The sequence below is a fragment of the Polypterus senegalus genome, chromosome 2, assembly GCF_016835505.1.
Source record: "Polypterus senegalus isolate Bchr_013 chromosome 2, ASM1683550v1, whole genome shotgun sequence".
NCBI lineage: Eukaryota > Metazoa > Chordata > Cladistia > Polypteriformes > Polypteridae > Polypterus > Polypterus senegalus.
This window is the reverse complement of record NC_053155.1, coordinates 152664345-152682723: the sequence shown is the minus strand read 5'-3', so window position 1 is coordinate 152682723 and position 18379 is coordinate 152664345. Positions and strand designations below refer to the sequence as shown.

General features: G+C 41.2%; 1 protein-coding gene across 14 annotated transcripts in view; it reads right to left on the bottom strand.

Annotated features, from left to right (window-relative positions):
• LOC120523489 (target of Nesh-SH3) overlaps positions 1-18379 on the bottom strand; it is a 281674-nt gene that overhangs the window by 22340 nt on the left and 240955 nt on the right. For all 14 annotated transcript variants that reach the window (XM_039744835.1, XM_039744841.1, XM_039744837.1 and 11 more), the window contains 2 exons: positions 11853-11932; positions 399-428 (listed from right to left, as the gene is read on the bottom strand). In XM_039744835.1, the coding sequence (XP_039600769.1) occupies positions 399-428; positions 11853-11932 (110 nt within the window). The remainder of the gene's footprint in view (positions 1-398; positions 429-11852; positions 11933-18379) is intronic.

Here is an 18379-nt window from a genome sequence, read left to right as displayed (position 1 = left end):
TTAGAATGATTTGGTGAAACGTTATATTTTAGTTTCTACATAGTTGATAAACTAATAGCATATGCTTATCAATACTTTATTTTTGAAAGGCTGACTGTCAAATTAAATACCACATACATGATGAGATGTTTCCAGTTGTCACATACTCCACTCTTGCTTTAATAAATAATGATATTTTCACCCTTGTGTGCAAATATTTAGATTGGCAAGACAGCAGGTAGGCTGTAACATGTGGAATAAGTGAAATCATACGTAAAGAGAACATTTCACGGTGTGTTTAACCTCAGTAGACTGCTGTTCTTGCCAGTTTTAAGTATTAGCTTGTCCATTAATTCATCATGGAAATATGCAGTGATCAGGGAGCTCCAAACCAAAAAAGAAAGAAAAGGCCCACTTACCTGAAACATATTCGCTCACTCGTGGGTCCGCTGCAATGTGAGACAAAAGAAAATTTCAATGACACTTCCTTTTAAAAACAGCTTCATTAGTACAAAAGTTATTAAAAGAGGTCTTTTTTTGTAGAAGCAGGTCTTTAAAAGGTTTCAAGTTGTTGGCATAACAAAGAAGGACTCATTTCACGATAAACTCAATGGCAATATCACTAACCCTCCATATTACTTTCACTAATTATCTTGGATTTTGTTTTAAAAAAAAGTGGGCGCAGTATTTAATAATGAAACTTCTTTCATGAGATGAAGTACTTACTAAAAATTATGAAATATTTGAGTTCTGCAGAATATAAAGTGTGAAGAAGCAAGGCAGAACGTTGATGCAAAGATGTAAAGCAGTATAGCATAACCCAGTCATCTCAGGGCATCTTCCATAATACGGCATGTGTGAGGACACCTTCAGAGATTTAGAGATACCTCAGACCACAGTATGTCAGACAGCACACAATATGTCAGCGGTAAATCCAAAGGTGTGGATTAAGTAAAAGAAGAAACAAGAGCCTTGGTGAGAAGTCACAAGAAAAATGGCAAAGAGGTTCATCTAAGGGCAGAAGGTCTGGATTACAGCACCAATAAAATTAAGAGCAAAAGCAATGTCAGAAACAGTTGAAAACAGCAAAACTCCAAAAAAGACGGGCAAAACAAAGCTACAGGATATACAAAATGAAAAGGGAAAGAAGCACAAAAACCATGGTTTTAGAAAATAACAGGCTAGACATAATTGCAGTAGGCACAAAACAGATTGCAAGACTGTCCAAAAATGTAGATTGTGAAGCTGCTTTAGAGAAGCTGAACTACTGTATGTAAGTACATACACTGCTCACAAAAATTAAAGGAACACTTTAAAGAAACACATTAGATACATCAGATCTCAATATGAAGTTGGATATCTATACAAATAACGACAGGGCAATGTCTTAGGAACAAAAGGATGCCAAGTCTTTTAATGGAAATAAAAGTTTTCTGCCTACAGAGGGCTCAATTGTGTAGACACCCTAAAATCAGACTGAAATGAAGATGTGGCAGGCTAGTCCATTTTTTCAAAAACTTCTGCTACTCAAAATGCTTTTCAGTATCTTGTGTGGCCCCCACGAGCTTGTATGCATGCTTGACAACGTCGGGGCATGCTCCTAATGAGACGACGGATGGTGTCTTGTGGCATTTCCTCCCAGATCTGTATGAGGGCATCCCTGAGCTGTTGTACAGTCTGAGGAGCAACCTGGCGACACCTAATGGACCGAAACATAATGTCCCACAGATGTTCTATTGGGTGTAAGTCAGGGGATCGTGAAGGCCATTCAATTGTTTCAATTCCTTCATCCTTCAGGTACTGCCTGCATACTCTTGCCACATTAGGCCGGGCATTGTCGTGCATTAGGAGGAAACCAGGACCTACTGCACCAGCGTAGGGTCTGACAATGGGTCCAAGGATTTCATCCTGATACCTAATGGCAGTCAAGATGCCGTTGGCTAGCCTGTAGAGGTCTGTGAGTCGCTCCATGGATATGCCTCCAAGATCATCACTGACCCACCTGCAAACCAGTCATGCTAAACGATGTTACAGGCAGCATAATATTCTCCACGGCTTCTCCTGACCCTTTCACGTCTTTTACATATACTCAGGGTGAACCTGCTCCCATCTGTGAAAAGCACAGGACGCCAGTGGTGGACCTGCCAATTCTGGTATTCTATGGCAAATGCCAATTGAGCTCCCTGGTGCTGTGCAGTGAGCACAGGGCGCAGTAGACATTTGGGCCCTCAGGCAACCCTCATGAAGTCTGTTTCTGATTGTTTGGTCAGAGACATTCATACCAGTGGCCTACTGGAGGTCATTTTGTAGGGCTCTGGCAGTGCTCATCCTGTTCCTCCTTGCCCAAAGGAGCAGATACTGGTCCTGCTGATGGGTTATGGACCTTCTATGGCCCTCTCCAGCTCTCCTAGAGTAACTGCTTGTCTCCTAGAATCTCCTCCATGCCCTTGAAACTGTGCAGGGAGACACAGCAAACCTTCTGGCAATGACACGTATTGATGTGCCATCCTGGAGAAGTTGGACTACCTGTGCAACCTCTGTAGGGTCCAGGTATCGCCTCATGCTACCAGTAGTGACACTGACTGTAGCCAAATGCAAAACTAGTGAAGAAACAGTCAGAAAAGATGAGAAGGGAAAAATGTCAGTGGCCTCCTCCTGTTAAACCATTCCTGTTTTGGGGGTCGTTTCATTGTTGCTCCTCTAGTGCATCTGTTGTTAATTTCATTAACACCACAGCAGCTGAAACTGATTAACAACCCCCTCTGCTACTTAACTGACCAGATTAATATCCCATAAGTTTCATTGACTTTATGCTATACTCTGATTAAAAAGTGTTCCTTTAATTTTTGTGAGCAGTATATTTTGTATGTTTTGTGGATTTTGGAAATGTACATGATCATGCTGTTTGGCATAAGTTTTGGGAGGTGCTGCAGGAATATGAGATTGTGACAGAGTCTGTAGTGCAAAAGAACACATTCTGTTGTCATGGGGGAGATAATAATAATATTATTTTGTTTTTTTGCTGGGCTGCTCGGCTGACATTCCTTCATAGGGAAACAAGCTCAGTGATTTGGAAGCCCCTCAGATTAGAGTTGCTTCTCCTCCAGATTAACAGGAACCAGTTGAGATGGTTTGGGTATGTCATAAGGATGTCCTCCCTGGTGTCTCCACTGGAGCTGCTCCAGGCACATCCAATTGGGTGGAGACCCTGGGGTAGACTCGGGATATGTTGGAGGGATTATATCTTTTGGCTGGCTTGGGAATGCCTGGGAATTGCATAAGAACAGCTGGAATCTGTAGCTGGGGACTGATTCTGAGAAGCATAAAGCTAAATGTCATAAAACCGTAATACATTTTATGATATGAAAAAGTATGTTTATGTTGAGCACCCAGGATATACACCGTAAGCTACATTTAAGTATATTTACCTATATACAGCAGTTATTTTTAGTAGGAGTATTTGAATCTTAATTGTTGGCTAATATGACAGAACTACTGAAACTGAAAGTTTAAAGCAAATTATAGCATTACCTTTGCAAAACCCCCTCAAGCCACATTATGATACCCAGAAATTCTTGGGAAGTTCTGGCTTAAGTCATAAAGCATAAGATGGACATGTTTGACACATGTGTAAGGAGGCAGCAGAGATGTAAAGAAGCAATTGTAATAGGCCAAGATCTGACCAACATGGATCACATGAGAAACTGACAGGAGCATTCATCATAGGAATTGTGAGACGTAAAGAAGGAAACCTAGTAGACAAAATGAAACTGTCATGTTCAATAGCATCATTAAGTACATGATGATAAATCAAATGAATAGTGAGGCAGAAACATGGTTAAAAGGAGCCTGCAGATATTATTCCATGAGCAAGCCAATCTGCTAATGCCTTTCCTGATGAAGTACTATACAAAATATATTGTCAAACCTTTGAGTACTTTGTGAGTATGAGCATTCTTCTCCTGGTCAAAAGGTGTCAGTTTGTGGCTGCTGATTAGGGCTAAGTGCTTTGTCCATTTGCCCAGGTTTAGCACTTTAAAGTATGGGGCATGGAGACAATCCAGCATGTTGTTCAGGACACATACAAAATTGAAAAGGCTAAGGAGTATCCATTTATGTGAAAGAAGAATTGAATGTATGTTTGCTACAAATCTTAGTAAGGTTACTTTGACTACAAGGCATTAGGTATAGGGGCAAAATATTGGGCGTGCATTGTATGCTCGTGAAAGTGGACAATAGTTTCAATATGCATTTTTTTTAAAGAGTTTAGAGGTGGAATTATTATTTTGAAGGGGATTTATTTACCCAAATAATAACTGCAATAACCTAATATGGACATAATCTGTGCCAGGTTATTAAAACAAGAGAAGAAGCCTATCTAGTTTTACCCTTCTGTAATATTCAGGATGGAATTCAGGAAAGGTGTTGATTCATGTGGGTGAAATGTTCTACAGAGGAGAAGTAAGCAAATTTTTCCTATCATACAAAAAGATGATTGGGTTGATCAACTAAATATAATCCAGTAAGCTTAACATTCATCAAGGATAAATTGATGGAAGCATTTATTAAGGAAAAGATTGAGCAACACATATTACGGAACATTAAGTATGGGTTTAGTTGGGGTAGATTTTGTTACACTGACATACTAGAATTCTATGAGGAACCAGCAAAATCATATGATCAGGGAGGACTGTATGATATTGTTTATCTTGACTTTTAGAAAACTTTTAAGATTCACATGAGAGGCATGTGGTGAGTTTAAAATAAGTGAGAGTTAAAGGTGCAGTGTGTATATATGTGAACAATTTGCTGAAACAAACAGGAAGCTCAACTTCAGTGATGTTATAAGTGCCAGTACTGCTGCTCTTTCTAAAGTAGGCTAGTGGTCATAATAAGAAACAAATAACAGGCTTGTTAAGTTTGGAGATCTTACCAAACTAAATGAAATAAAAAAATAACTTAGAATTCCAGATAGATCTGGGCAATTTTGTAACAGATGAAATTAATGTGCATTAAGCATATAAGACAAATATTGTGCTTATTCGTTAAAATTTAATGGACAAAAATATAAAAAATTTAAAGCACAAATTGAATAGTAAAAATGTGTTATGTACTTTATTTATACAATGGCAGTAGTTTTTGTTTATTTCCCCCTTGTAAAGTTTGCAGTAGAAAGTTAAATAAAACTTCCCACTGGAATTTCCTCTTCACTTCATCATAGTAGTTACATAATAACCAACTTCATCCATCCATTTTCTAACCCGCTGAATCCGAACATAGGGTCACAGGGATAATAATAACCAACTTTCTACCTTCAAATGTCCCTACCAAGCAGGTTCCTCAGTGCTAAGCTGCAAACTCAAGTGCCTGTACAAATTTCAAACAACACCAAATGCCATACAGATGCCTGCAAAATCTTGAGATGGTTGGCAGAAGAGGGAAAACAAGTATTTCTAATATGTAGCCTCGCTACATGTTTTTTTTTTCTCTAGTTGATCTGAATCTCTTGTTAGGATATACACATACACAACAGTTAAATCCTTTTTTACATCTAAATCTACTGTTGTAATATGGGGAGTCTCAGTTTTCCTTCTTGTCATTTTGTATAAAAACTACTGGAGCTGCAATAACCCCCACTAATTTTTTTGCTACTCTTCCCACTAGTACACCTGAATACTTCAAAGTAAATTCATTATCGATTTTTCCAAACCTTTTCTTCCTAGTTTCACTAATACAAAAGAAAAAAATATATTTTATCCCTTTATTTTATTATTTTCCTCCATGATCTCTATCTCCTTTTCATATACAGAATTATATTTCATGTGCTCAACCAGTAATTCTATTTTACTAAACCTGAACAAGTCTTTTGAAACATTCCATTACCAAGACTTGCATTTTCACTCTGAGTCTCCTCTATCACAGGTAGGTGATTTGCCCAAAACTAAATGCCACATTACCTCAAATAATTATAACCCTTCAAGACATCCCACAGGGTCCCTGCTGGCCCTCTGGACCTTTATACAAAAGGACCGCCTTTCCAAAAAGGCATCTGCACCCCAGAGAACGCTAACAACTACAACGAGACAAGATGAGCATTATCCTGTAGCATGTGTACCTGATAACGACTTCATCTTTCATCAACCTATGACATTGCTTTACCAGCTAACTAAATATGCTGTGCAAGTGTTGCTGGGAGGATGCCTATTCATTTGAGTTGTCATCACACTAAGTGCCTTTTTTTGGTTACAGATCAGATCAGCATTGGACAGTTGACTGTACTGCATGACAAAGCTAAGATATTTCCAAAAGACAATTCACTTGGGTATTTATCCATAATTTGGTCAAGAAGTACAAGAATTGATAAAAGTACCATGTCAGCTGCCCAGAGAAGATCATTTGTGATTTTGACCAGGGCAGTTTCTGTTCAGTGTTTAGAATGAAAACCCAGATTGAAACTGTTCAAAAAGGTTATTTTTTGAAAGATGGGACTGAACTTGGGAGGCAACTATCTTTTCGAGAACTTTAGATATGAATGGAACATTTGAGATAGGCTGATAATTGTTAAGGATATTAGGGTCTAAGCCAGGTTTTTTCAGAATTGGAGTAATTGTGGCCATTTTTAGTGAGAGGGAGACCATGTCTGTAGTAAAGAAAGAGTTAACTATAATAGTTATCACAGGTAAAATATGTGATAAACAGGACTTAACAAAGCTTGTAAGTATTGGATCCAATTGGCATGTGGAAGAATTTGATTTTGTTATATGCCCCGAGATATCATTTTCATTTGGTAAACTGAACTCTGAGAATAAGGTGGTTGGTAAGGGAATATGGGTGATAGTGGAGAGTATGTCATTTTCTGCAGAAATAGAGAAAGCAAATTGCTGGTGGATTTTTTCAATTTTTAAGTTGAATAAATCCAAAAAAGTACAGCAGTATTTAACAGAGAGGCTATGGTGAGTGACATTTTCTCGTGGTGTAATTGGCCTATTCATTGTTGAAAAAAGAGCTCTAGTATTTTTCCCTCCTGTATTGATAATTTTAGAGTATTATACAGTTTTGGCAACAGAGAGAGCATTTTTGTATTTTAACATATGACCTGAATACATTTCCTTATGTACAACAGGACCTGTCTTCTTAGCTAGATGCTCCAACTGTCAGCCCATGGCCTTGAGCTGATGGTGTTCATGTGTAAACCAGGGAGCGGTGTGCATAAATGAAACAGTCCATGTTTTAAGGGAACTAGTCTATTGAAGGCAGAAGACAGAGCAGCATTTTGATGGTTTAGTAATTCTTATGGTGTGGTAGCAGAAGGAGAAACAGGCTGTAATTGCAATACATTAATAAAGGCTCTCTGGGTTTACATGCTTGATATTATGAAATCACACGCTGAACCTTTATTTTACTGAGGGGTAAGCTAACATCAAATGTAATCATTTTGTGTTCTGAGAAGGGTAATTTAGTAGGAATAAGATTGTGAGGTATGATGCCAGAACAGCAAACTACTGCCCTTTGTTATTAGTTGAACAGCTGACATATTGAATTAAATTAAAACAGTCAAGGATTTCATTACAATCATTTGTGTGTGCATCAGTTGAGGTGTCAAAGTTTATTTTTGAATCGCCCATAAGGATGACATCAAGAGACATTGCACACAAAGCAGTTAAAACAGTAAAAAGTTGTTGAATAAAAACACTTGCTGTCTTATATAGACCTCCTAAACTATCAATTATAGTAGGTGAAGGTCCGCAGAGTCCATCTTAGTGACTGTAATAAAATCACCAATCTGCAGAGCTTTGTTAGAGATAGATCAAGTGTTAAATAAAATGTATTATTATTATTATTATTATTATTATTTAATCCAAACTTCAAAGTGTCTATGGATGCATATTTGGTGATTTTACCAGAGGAATCAGCATGTTATAATTGACACGTTGCTTAAAAATACGCTGACAAGCACGTCCTTCAGACAAAAGTGAAGGAATAGAGACCGGCTGTTACTCCTGTTGTGACAAAAATGATGACGAGACCCCTGGTGAATGTATTTTGGACTTTGGAGAGTAAGTGGCACATGGGATGATTGGGTATCCCAGCCAGAAGAGGGGAAGGTTTCTTACCCAGATGGGAGGGCCCAAATGGACAGACAGAAATCCCGGCTGAGATAGAAGAAGGTGTCTTACCCAAACAAGACTCCCTAGGTGGATGGACAGATGTCCCAGCCCGAAGGGGAAGGACTGTCTCTCTGGAATGTTTGTTCCTCCTGGACGTCAGATGGCAGCAGCCCTGCATATCGGTACCAAGATTGGAAACCAACAGGGAATACTAGGAATTGTAGTCCAGAAGCACAGCCCTGATGGGGTCCTTGGGTGCCACAAGAGGGTACTGCAGGGAGACGCATTTGGGACTTCCACATGACCCGGAAGTGTTTCCAATGGGCAAAAGCCCTGTCACTGGAAGTATTCTCGGGTACTCAATAAAGGGGCCTGCGCTGCCTTGTCCAGGCAAGCTGGAGCTGGGAGGCAGGAAGGCAACACTCGACTGAAGTGGAGCAGTGCAGTAGATAGAAGAAAGGAGGAAATGAGACAACTTGTTTTTGGCTTTGTACAAGGTAACAAACACTCTTTATTTGAACCCAGGACTGCATCTGTGTGTTTGTGTTTGGGGTTTGGGGCTGAGTGGAGCCCCCTAGCCTTCATGATTGGCATAGTCAGGAGTATGTTCTTGCCATCTGATTGGCAGAAACCTGTTTTAAACAAATTTATTGTGAAAAGAAACCCCAAAGGCGATTTTGCATTTTGTCATATCTCTCAAAATAGGGAGAAAATCCGGAAGGAAAACCAGAAAATCTCCAAGAAGCACTACTGTTGACAGCAGTGTTTGTCTTTGGAGCTATCTGGTAGGAGGCGAGGAGGACTAGGCAAGGTTCAGACCCTCAGATACCTCTTCAGCACTAAAAAAGGAACTGTTAAATCATTATGTTACTGCCTACCTGAACAGGATGGTGACGACAGATGGTCGTACCGGTCTAGCTGCACAAATCTTGGAAGCTGATTAGAGAAGAAAGGTCACCTGGATGGCACCAGGCAATCCCAACAATTTTGCAATATTTCCCGTGAATGTTAATTCTATTGAAATGGGGAAGAAAATGCCCAAAAGTAGAGCATTATTTCAGGGGATAAACACTTGGCTGCCATGGGATGTTCACCTAATTGTCTTGGAGTTGCAGACGGGAATACATCCCTATATTAAGGGATGTAGAGGAAGTTCCAGCCAAAAGGGTGGATTGTCACTCTGAGGACTAATTCTTATACATTCTGGAGGACATCATGGGAGACCCGACATTGGCCCAGGTACGGTCCGCTACAGGGTTGAGACATTCATTGAAGGATTCACTGGAAATTTACCATATGAGTGGTGAGTCCAGGGCTTGCCATCTCCTGCATTCCTCTTTCCCCAGACAAGATGGCTGAGAATCAATGAAAGGCCAAAGTAACACCTACGTTAAAGAAGTCCTATTGGATGAAACCAGTCATAAGGAAGATAGCGAAGCCCCATGGGAAAAACAAAATGGTGAACTACCGGAGCCTAACTGCAACCCCAGTAAGCCAAAATGGGAGAAAAGACGGGTCAGTGTTTCTTTGGTAACTCCTAGGGACAATAAGATTGAGCAAGACAAATGTTCTGATCTTGGCAACAAATTCAAATTGCCAAGATGGATCAGTCTTGTCTGCAATTGTTCAGAGCCCATCCCCTTGATGGATCCTCAGCTGGAAGATGATGTAACACCTGACTCGGGTTGTTGACAGAAATGCCCGAAATCCCTGCCAACAACCAACAGAAAAGCCAGAAGAGCCCATCAATCTAGAAAAGATTGCAAAACTATTGGAGCCAGTACAAACACTACTTTCAGCCCTGCGCACAATAGAAACTGCTGTCAAGGAGGCTGAAAAATTGGCAAAACTCCTGACAGATGCAGTAAACCAGTACCGTTGGCATCTGGTTGCAAGATAAGTATCTAACATTGAGTCAGCTATACAGGTGGGTGAACTCTATATAGTAAATAATAAGGGACACAGTGTGAAATATTCCCTGAGAAAGGTGATGGGAATCAAGTAACACTTGCTCCAACAAATATGATGTTACATGTGTTAGAAAAGTTTTCCCTTTCCCTGTCTCAGAGGCAACTACTCAGACTGTGGAAGTCATGCTGGAAAAAAGAAGGGACACAGTGCAAAATGGACCCTGATAAAGCTATGGGGAACCACCATGATCTCGTTCCAACAGCTGTATTTAAATCCTTAGAGAGGGATCCCAGGGCTGTACCTGAAATCTCAGAGATGTTTACCACCCTGACTAATGAGGTCTGACCTGCAAGAGAAAATGGGACACCATGCGATAGGACCTCAGACAATGTGACTGGGTGTTGAGTAACGCATGCTGTTAAAATATTAGAAGGGTAGGGGAAAATATAACCCCAGTATGATAAAGGCCACACAAAAGTGAAGGGCCCCTCTGTAATAACAGAGGGTCCCAAACAGTCCGAAAGCCACATATGAAATTGGGCGGCCAGTCAACTTGAAATGACATGCCCGACAAACGGGAGGCAGCCACTCAGATGTGCTAGCCTATACCATGAGAGCTTGTGTCCCCACCCAGGTTTTCTATGTCAGGGGACAACATGTCCAATCACGGGGCACACAGGGGAATAAAGGACAAGAAAGGGCAGAGCATATCTCCTGTTTTGCTGATTACAAGGGATGGTGTTTACCATGTTAAAAGTGGGGACACTGATGGAGACGCAGCCCTGTACGTTATGCTTGTGGATTGGCCACTTCTGAAGCAACAGCATCCATTGAGTGCTTCCACTGTGTCTTTATGTTTCTTCTACAGAGGTTGAGTCGTGGAAATGGACTCTGACACCCGCCTCCACACTGCACTTTCCCCCTTGCGGGACTGGACTTTGTGTTCTATAGATCTCAGTTGAAGAGGGGGTTATGTAAGTGCCACACGGGATGGATAGGAATCCCAACCAAGAAAGAGGAAGGTTCTTTACCCAGATGGGAGGCCTTAAGTGGACAGACAGACATCCCGACCAAGGGAGAAGAAGGTGCCTTACCCAAACAAGACTCCCAAGGTGGATGGACAGACATCCCAACTAAAAGTGAAGTACAGGTAAGGACTGTCTCTGGGGGATGATTGCTCCCCAAGGACACTAGATGGCAGCAGCCCTGCATATCGGTACCTGGTTGGAAAGTAGCAGGGTATCCTAGGAATTGTAGCCTGAAAGCGCTGTGCTGCTGAGGCTCCTTAGGTCCCACAAGAGAGCACTGCAGAGAGGTGCACTTCCTCTTATTCGGGACTTCCATATGACCTGGAAATGCTTCCAACAGGCAGAAGCCCTCAATAAAGGGACTGCACTACCTTGTCCAGGCAAGTCGGAGCTGGGAGGATGGAAGGCAACACTTGACTGGAGGGGAGCCGTGTTGTAGTGAGAGGAGATGAGACAACTTGTTTTTGGCTTTGTACAACATACTTTGTGTAAAAAACACCCTTTATTTGAACCCAGGACTGTGCTTGTGTTTGGTGCTCACTGGCGCCTCCTTTCCATCACACTGTAAATATCACATAATGCTTGTGACATCTAATTTTTGTATTATTTTATTTATGCTTTGATCTTGTGTATCTGTTCCTTATGCTTCTTATTCTGATATCAGGTATTCCACACTCTGGGTGTCGTGGGGGCTAAATGGAACTGGAATTTAGTTCAAATCATTTATCAGCTTCATTTACCACTTTAAGCATAAGAAAATAATCATATTTTAAATAGTTGAAGAAAATTAATTATTTAAAGTGTTACTTTCTTGGTTATATCTTACCTGATTCAGTACTGAAAGTTACTGGTTCACTTTCTGGGCCTTCTCCCAGGATGTTTACAGGTTTTACTCTAAATTCATAACTATAAATAGAAATAAAAAGAAAAGTATTACTCTTTGATAGCTTATTACAGAATAGCAAGCATAAATATATTTTTAAAATGCTACATTTTATGCCTGTTTATTCCTATAAGGTACTTTTAATTTCACTCTGCTGGCTTTAGGAAGGATAGCATTGTGCTCCAGTGGTTATCACTACTTTTTCACAGCACCAGTGTAACAGTATGAGACTATAAATCAAATATATCTACCATTACTACTTATGGGGCTTTAATTCTCCCCAATCAACTTTCGATTACCTGCTATTCTTTGTGATATCACTTATTGTTTTGCTGTGACGTGGTTGGGATGTTGTCTCACTAATCCAGTGTCCTAGGTTTCAGTCTCATCACTAGTCACTGTCTATGTGGAGTTTGCATTTTCTCCCTCTGTATCTCCTTTTTTCCCTCCCACATCCCGAAAGATGTACATTTTTGGGCCAGTTTGGAATTTGTGTGGGTATGGGCATGAGTGGGCACTACAGTGGATTAACACCCAGTGCTGGCAGATTAGGCTCTGGATGCCACGATTCTGATATTGATTAAGCAGTTCTGAGAGTGTATGTTACAACCTTATGAAGAGAGACTTGCATATATTACTATACTATTGTATATGCTTAAGGGTTTGTGAACACCTGACCACCACACCTATATAAGCTTGTTGGATATACCATTCCAAATCCATGGGCATTAATATGGAGTTGCCCACCCCATACTCTCTATAACTACCTCCATTCTTTTGGGAAGAATCTCATCAAGTTTTTGGAGTGTGTTTGTGGGAATTTGTGCTCATTCAGGCAAAAGGGCATTTATGAGGTTTGGTACTGATGTTGGTCAAGACCTGGCTCACAATGGGCATTCCAATTCATCACAAAAGTATTCAGCAATGTTAAGGTCACAGCTCTGTGCAGGCCACTCAAGTTCTTCCATACCAAACTCCCCAAACCATGTCTTTATTGACCTGGCTTTGTGCCTAGGGGCACAGTTATGCCTCAGAGTTGAAAGTGCATAATTATCCAAATATCTAAAATGTCTTTGTATGCTTTAGCATTAACAGTACCATTCACTGCAACCAAGGGGTCTAGCCTAAACCCTGAAAAAAATGCACTGTCCTAAGACAGTGCCACATTTAAAGTCAGTGAGCTCTTCAGTGTGAACTATTCTACTGCCAATGTTTGTCAATGGAGACTACATGGCTATGTGTTTGATGTTATGCATCTGTTAACAAAGGGTGTGGCTGAAACACTTGAACTCAATCATTTAGAGGAATATGCACATACTTTTGTCCATAAAATTGTTGTATGTTTTTCTATTCTTCTGCCCTGGCTTTGTTCCCTTCTTCCCCTCCTGTTGCCTTTTTCCTTTTCAGTTGCATACCTGATGAAGGCTGTACACCCAAAATGTTGTGTCTTTAACCTTCTTTCCTTTTCAGCATGGAAATAACCTTTAACTGTTTATTTCTGTTATGCATATATTTTGTATACTGTAAATACACATGTAGTCACTCACCCATTTCCCTTTCTCTAAACAGGCTAGAAGTTCAGAAAATGGAAAGGATGGCCTTACTCCACCACCTTCCAAATTCAGCCAGTATAAATTTGTTACTTTTGAACTGAAATGTTTTTTTTAAATTAATATATCAACACTTGCTGCTTATATATATATATATATATATATATATATATATATATATATATATATATAGTCAGAGATGGCTGGGGGGTGACCCGGCCGGGACGCCCAGGAGGACCAGAGGAGGGTTTCACTCCTTTCCCAGACCATGTGGGGGCGACCGCCCTGGTGCCTATGGGGACCACAGGTACAGAGGTTTGAAGCTCAATCCTGTAGGGGCCCGTGGTCACCGCCAGGGGGCACCCCAATGCCTGTGGAGCCCTGGACCTCAGCACTTCAACCACACCCGGAAGTGCTGGGGGGAAGAGGAGCAGGGACACCCGGAGTGCTTCCGGGGATGCAGACGGTACTTCTGCCACACTGGGGAGTGCCGGTGGAAGATTGCCGGAAAACACCTGGAGCACATCCAGGTGATTATAAAAGGGGCCGCCTCCCTTCATAGGATGACTTGAGTCAGGTCTCTGGAGGAAGCAAGGAGGCGGCCTGAAGAGAAAGTGAGGCATTTTGTGTTTGACAGGACTTTAGGGACTTTTGGGGTTGGGTAGCACTTGTAAATATGTTTAATAAACGTGTATTGGGTGACATTGACATGTCCAGGCTGGTCTCCATAATATATATATATATATGTATATATATATATATATATATATATATATATATATATATATATATATATATATATATATATATATAAAATATAATAGGTCAGATCAGGGAGCATACACAGGTACAGTACATTGCCGCACACACCATATGATGAAACAGTTTGGGATCCTGGTTGGCATCCCCCCAGGCAGACACATGGTCCAGTCTCACCCTCTGGAAATGAACATCTATCTAACACAGCCAGATGTTACATAGGCATCCCCTTGCCCTGGTCCATCTGCTCGGGTCCTCAGCAAGGAGGATCCTATGAGCTGGATCACCCTCAGGGAATAATGCCATATGGCCACAGTGCCGTAACTAACACTCCCTCACAATGCAAATAATCTGCCTCATTCAGGACTCTACGATCAACCGCTCATTCTACACAAAGTCAAAACAGCAGTACCCAAGGATTTTTCCAAAGAGACACAGTACTGAAGGAGTCCAGTCTTCATCTCAGGTCACTGGATAGCGTCCATGTCTTGCAACTATATAGCAAAACAGGAAGCACCTTTTGCAATGATATCAGGAGCACCACACACTCGTTTCTAGCAATCTTATGAATCCCCTCGCTCTCCCAATCCATTACACAGGGCACAAGGCAGGAAACAAACCACGGGCAGGGCGCACACATACACAGACACACACACACCCACACACCAAGCACACACTAGGGACAATTTAGAATCGCCAAAGCACCTAACCTGCATGTCTTTGGACTGTGGGAGGAAACCGAAGCACCCGGAAGAAACCCACGCAGACACGGGGAGAACATGCAAACTCCATGCAGGGAGAACCAATATCGATATATCGATATATATATATATATAAAAAAAGATATATATATTGAGAGAGAGGCACACACACACACTTGCGTGAGTCACTGCCTTGCACCCAGAAATGAGGCTGAGTCTTAGGTTTTCTAGAAAATCAGCTTTATTCAACTTGAAACAGTAACAGCAGGAGCTACCACTCTATTACACACAGACACAGTAAACAGGCAGAGCCGGGTCAGTAGCCAAGTTATAGTGTTCCCTCCATCACCCATCAGGTGACAGACGCTTTGTACAAGGAGGCGGTGAGCTTGCCGTTGCCTCTGTGGTGCTGTGAACCTGCAGTTGCCTCAGCTACAGACAAGCAGCCCTCGACATATGCGTCATTCGCGTTTTGGAGTGTTACCCCGTTGAAGAGGATCTCAAAAAAGTTAAAAAAATCTCACATTCCTCCCTTAGCTTTGTCCACACCTACAGTGGTGTGAAAAACTATTTGCCCCCTTCCTGATTTCTTATTCTTTTGCATGTTTGTCACACAAAATGTTTCTGATCATCAAACACATTTAACCATTAGTCAAATATAACACAAGTAAACACAAAATGCAGTTTTTAAATGATGGTTTTATTATTTAGGAGAAAAAAATCCAAACCTACATGGCCCTGTGTGAAAAAGTAATTGCCCCCTGAACCTAATACCTGGTTGGGCCAACCTTAGCAGCAATAACTGCAATCAAGCGTTTGCGATAACTTGCAATGAGTCTTTTACAGCGCTCTGGAGGAATTTTGGCCCACTCATCTTTGCAGAATTGTTGTAATTCAACTTTATTTGAAGGTTTTCTAGCATGAACCGCCTTTTTAAGGTCATGCCATAGCATCTCAATTGGATTCAGGTCAGGACTTTGACTAGGCCACTCCAAAGTCTTCATTTTGTTTTTCTTCAGCCATTCAGAGGTGGATTTGCTGGTGTGTTTTGGGTCATTGTCCTGTTGCAGCACCCAAGATCGCTTCAGCTTGAGTTGACGAACAGATGGCCGGACATTCTCCTTCAGGATTTTTTGGTAGACAGTAGAATTTATGGTTCCATATATCACAGCAAGCCTTCCAGGTCCTGAAGCAGCAAAACAACCCCAGACCATCACACTACCACCACCATATGTTACTGTTGGTATGATGTTCTTTTTCTGAAATGCTGTGTTCCTTTTACGCCAGATGTAATGGGACATTTGCCTTCCAAAAGTTCAACTTTTGTTTCATCAGTCCACAAGGTATTTTCCCAAAAGTCTTGGCAATCATTGAGATGTTTCTTAGCAAAATTGAGACAAGCCCTAATGTTATTTTTGCTTAACAGTGGTTTGCGTCTTGAAATCTGCCATGCAGGCCATTTTTGCCCAGTCTCTTTCTTATGGTGGAGTCGTGAACACTGACCTTAATTGAGGCAAGTGAGGCCTGTAGTTCTTTAGACGTTGTCCTGGGGTCTTTTGTGACCTCTCGGATGAGTCGTCTCTGCGCTCTTGGGATAAGTTCGGTCGGCCGGTCACTCCTGGGAAGGTTCACCACTGTTCCATGTTTTTGCCATTTGTGGATAATGGCTCTCACTGTGGTTCGCTGGAGTCCCAAAGCTTTAGAAATGGCTTTATAACCTTTACCAGACTGATAGATCTCAATTACTTCTGTTCTCATTTGTTCCTGAATTTCTTTGGATCTTGGCATGATGCCTAGCTTTTGAGGTACTTTTGGTCGACTTCTCTTTGTCAGGCAGCTCCTATTTAAGTGATTTCTTGATTGAAACAGGTGTGGCAGTAATCAGGCCTGGGGGTGGCTACAGAAATTGAACTCAGGTGTGATTCACCACAGTTAGGTTATTTTTTAACAAGGGGGCAATTACTTTTTCACACAGGGCCATGTAGGTTTGGATTTTTTTTTCTCCCTAAATAATAAAACCATCATTTAAAAACTGCATTTTGTGTTTACTTGTGTTATATTTGACTAATGGTTAAATGTGTTTGATGATCAGAAACATTTTGTGTGACAAACATGCAAAAGAATAAGAAATCAGGAAGGGGGCAAATAGTTTTTCACACCACTGTATGTGGGGAAAGCGACTGCCCAAGCAGGGCTCAGCTAGGCACAAGAGAATGTCAGTGTTGATGTGTGCAACCCCGGCAAACACCAAAAGCAAAGCAAATGGCTGTAAAGTAATAAATCACCAAGTGAGCGAGGCATTCACATCCTTCTGTCTGTACAGCCACTGAAGCAGGGAATGATCAGTCACCAGGGTAAACCGCTGCCCCCACAAGTAGTACTGGAGGGCTTCTGATGCCCACTTAATTGATAAACATTCCTTCTCTATGCTTGAATAATTGTGCTCACTGGGAAACAGTTTCTGTTGAGAAACATGATGGGGTGTTCTTCCCCCTTGAAACACTGAGAAACCACCTCTCCTAAACCAAATGCACTTGCATCCGTCTATAGAACAAATTCTTTCAAAAAGTCTGTATCCCACAGATCCGGGAATGATGGTAAAGCAGCTTTTAAGTCTAAGAAGACTCCATCACAGGCATTTCCATCCAGTTTTTGCTTTCGCGGATAACCCCCAATTTGAGCATTTGTTTCGCCTCCTCACGTATCACCTGGCATGTGAAACAGGAGCACATGTACAGTAACTCCAGGTACAGTTACAATTCTTGTGTTCCGCAATTTCTGTCTGGCTAAGCAAGGCTGAAAAGACATCAGAGTTCCTTCTGATTAGTGTTAGCAAATCTGTCCTCTGGGCATCCATCAAATCATCGGCAATTGCGATGCTGATGGTGTATGTGCCCAAAAAAAGAAGCCTGGCTGCATTCTTAGTTCATTTGCTCTAGTACTGAAGTGTTAGCATTGGCTAGATCTAAACACTAGTGTGGAGAGTTGCTCGCATACTGAAGTGTCTATAGCTGCAGGTGGAAGCTACCGTCGCAGTTTTCCTAAATAAGTGTAATTGCACATGTACTTTGTCAGCATGCCTATGTCGATCAAACACAGGAAGCTCTGCAGTCTACATATGACTTTACGCTATATGAAATTAAGTAAATAAATAAAGGCAAACAACATTTGATGTAGCATTTATATAAATAACATATAAATGTTTTTTCTAATTAAGACCATCAAGAAACATAATTACAAACGGAACTTTGCACACTACCTTGGCGAGCTCTGTAAGCCCTGCTGTTTTGTTGAAGGACATGCGTGTGGCAGATTCACTAGCAGGATGACGGCCAATCTGTTGCTGCATCCAAATGATGCCATCTTTTGCCTTTACGCCTGGTGCAGCTGCGTTCTTGTATATGAGTGGACATTTGTTGTGGGAAGGGCTTCTATTCTCTTTCTCCAATGTAGAACCCTC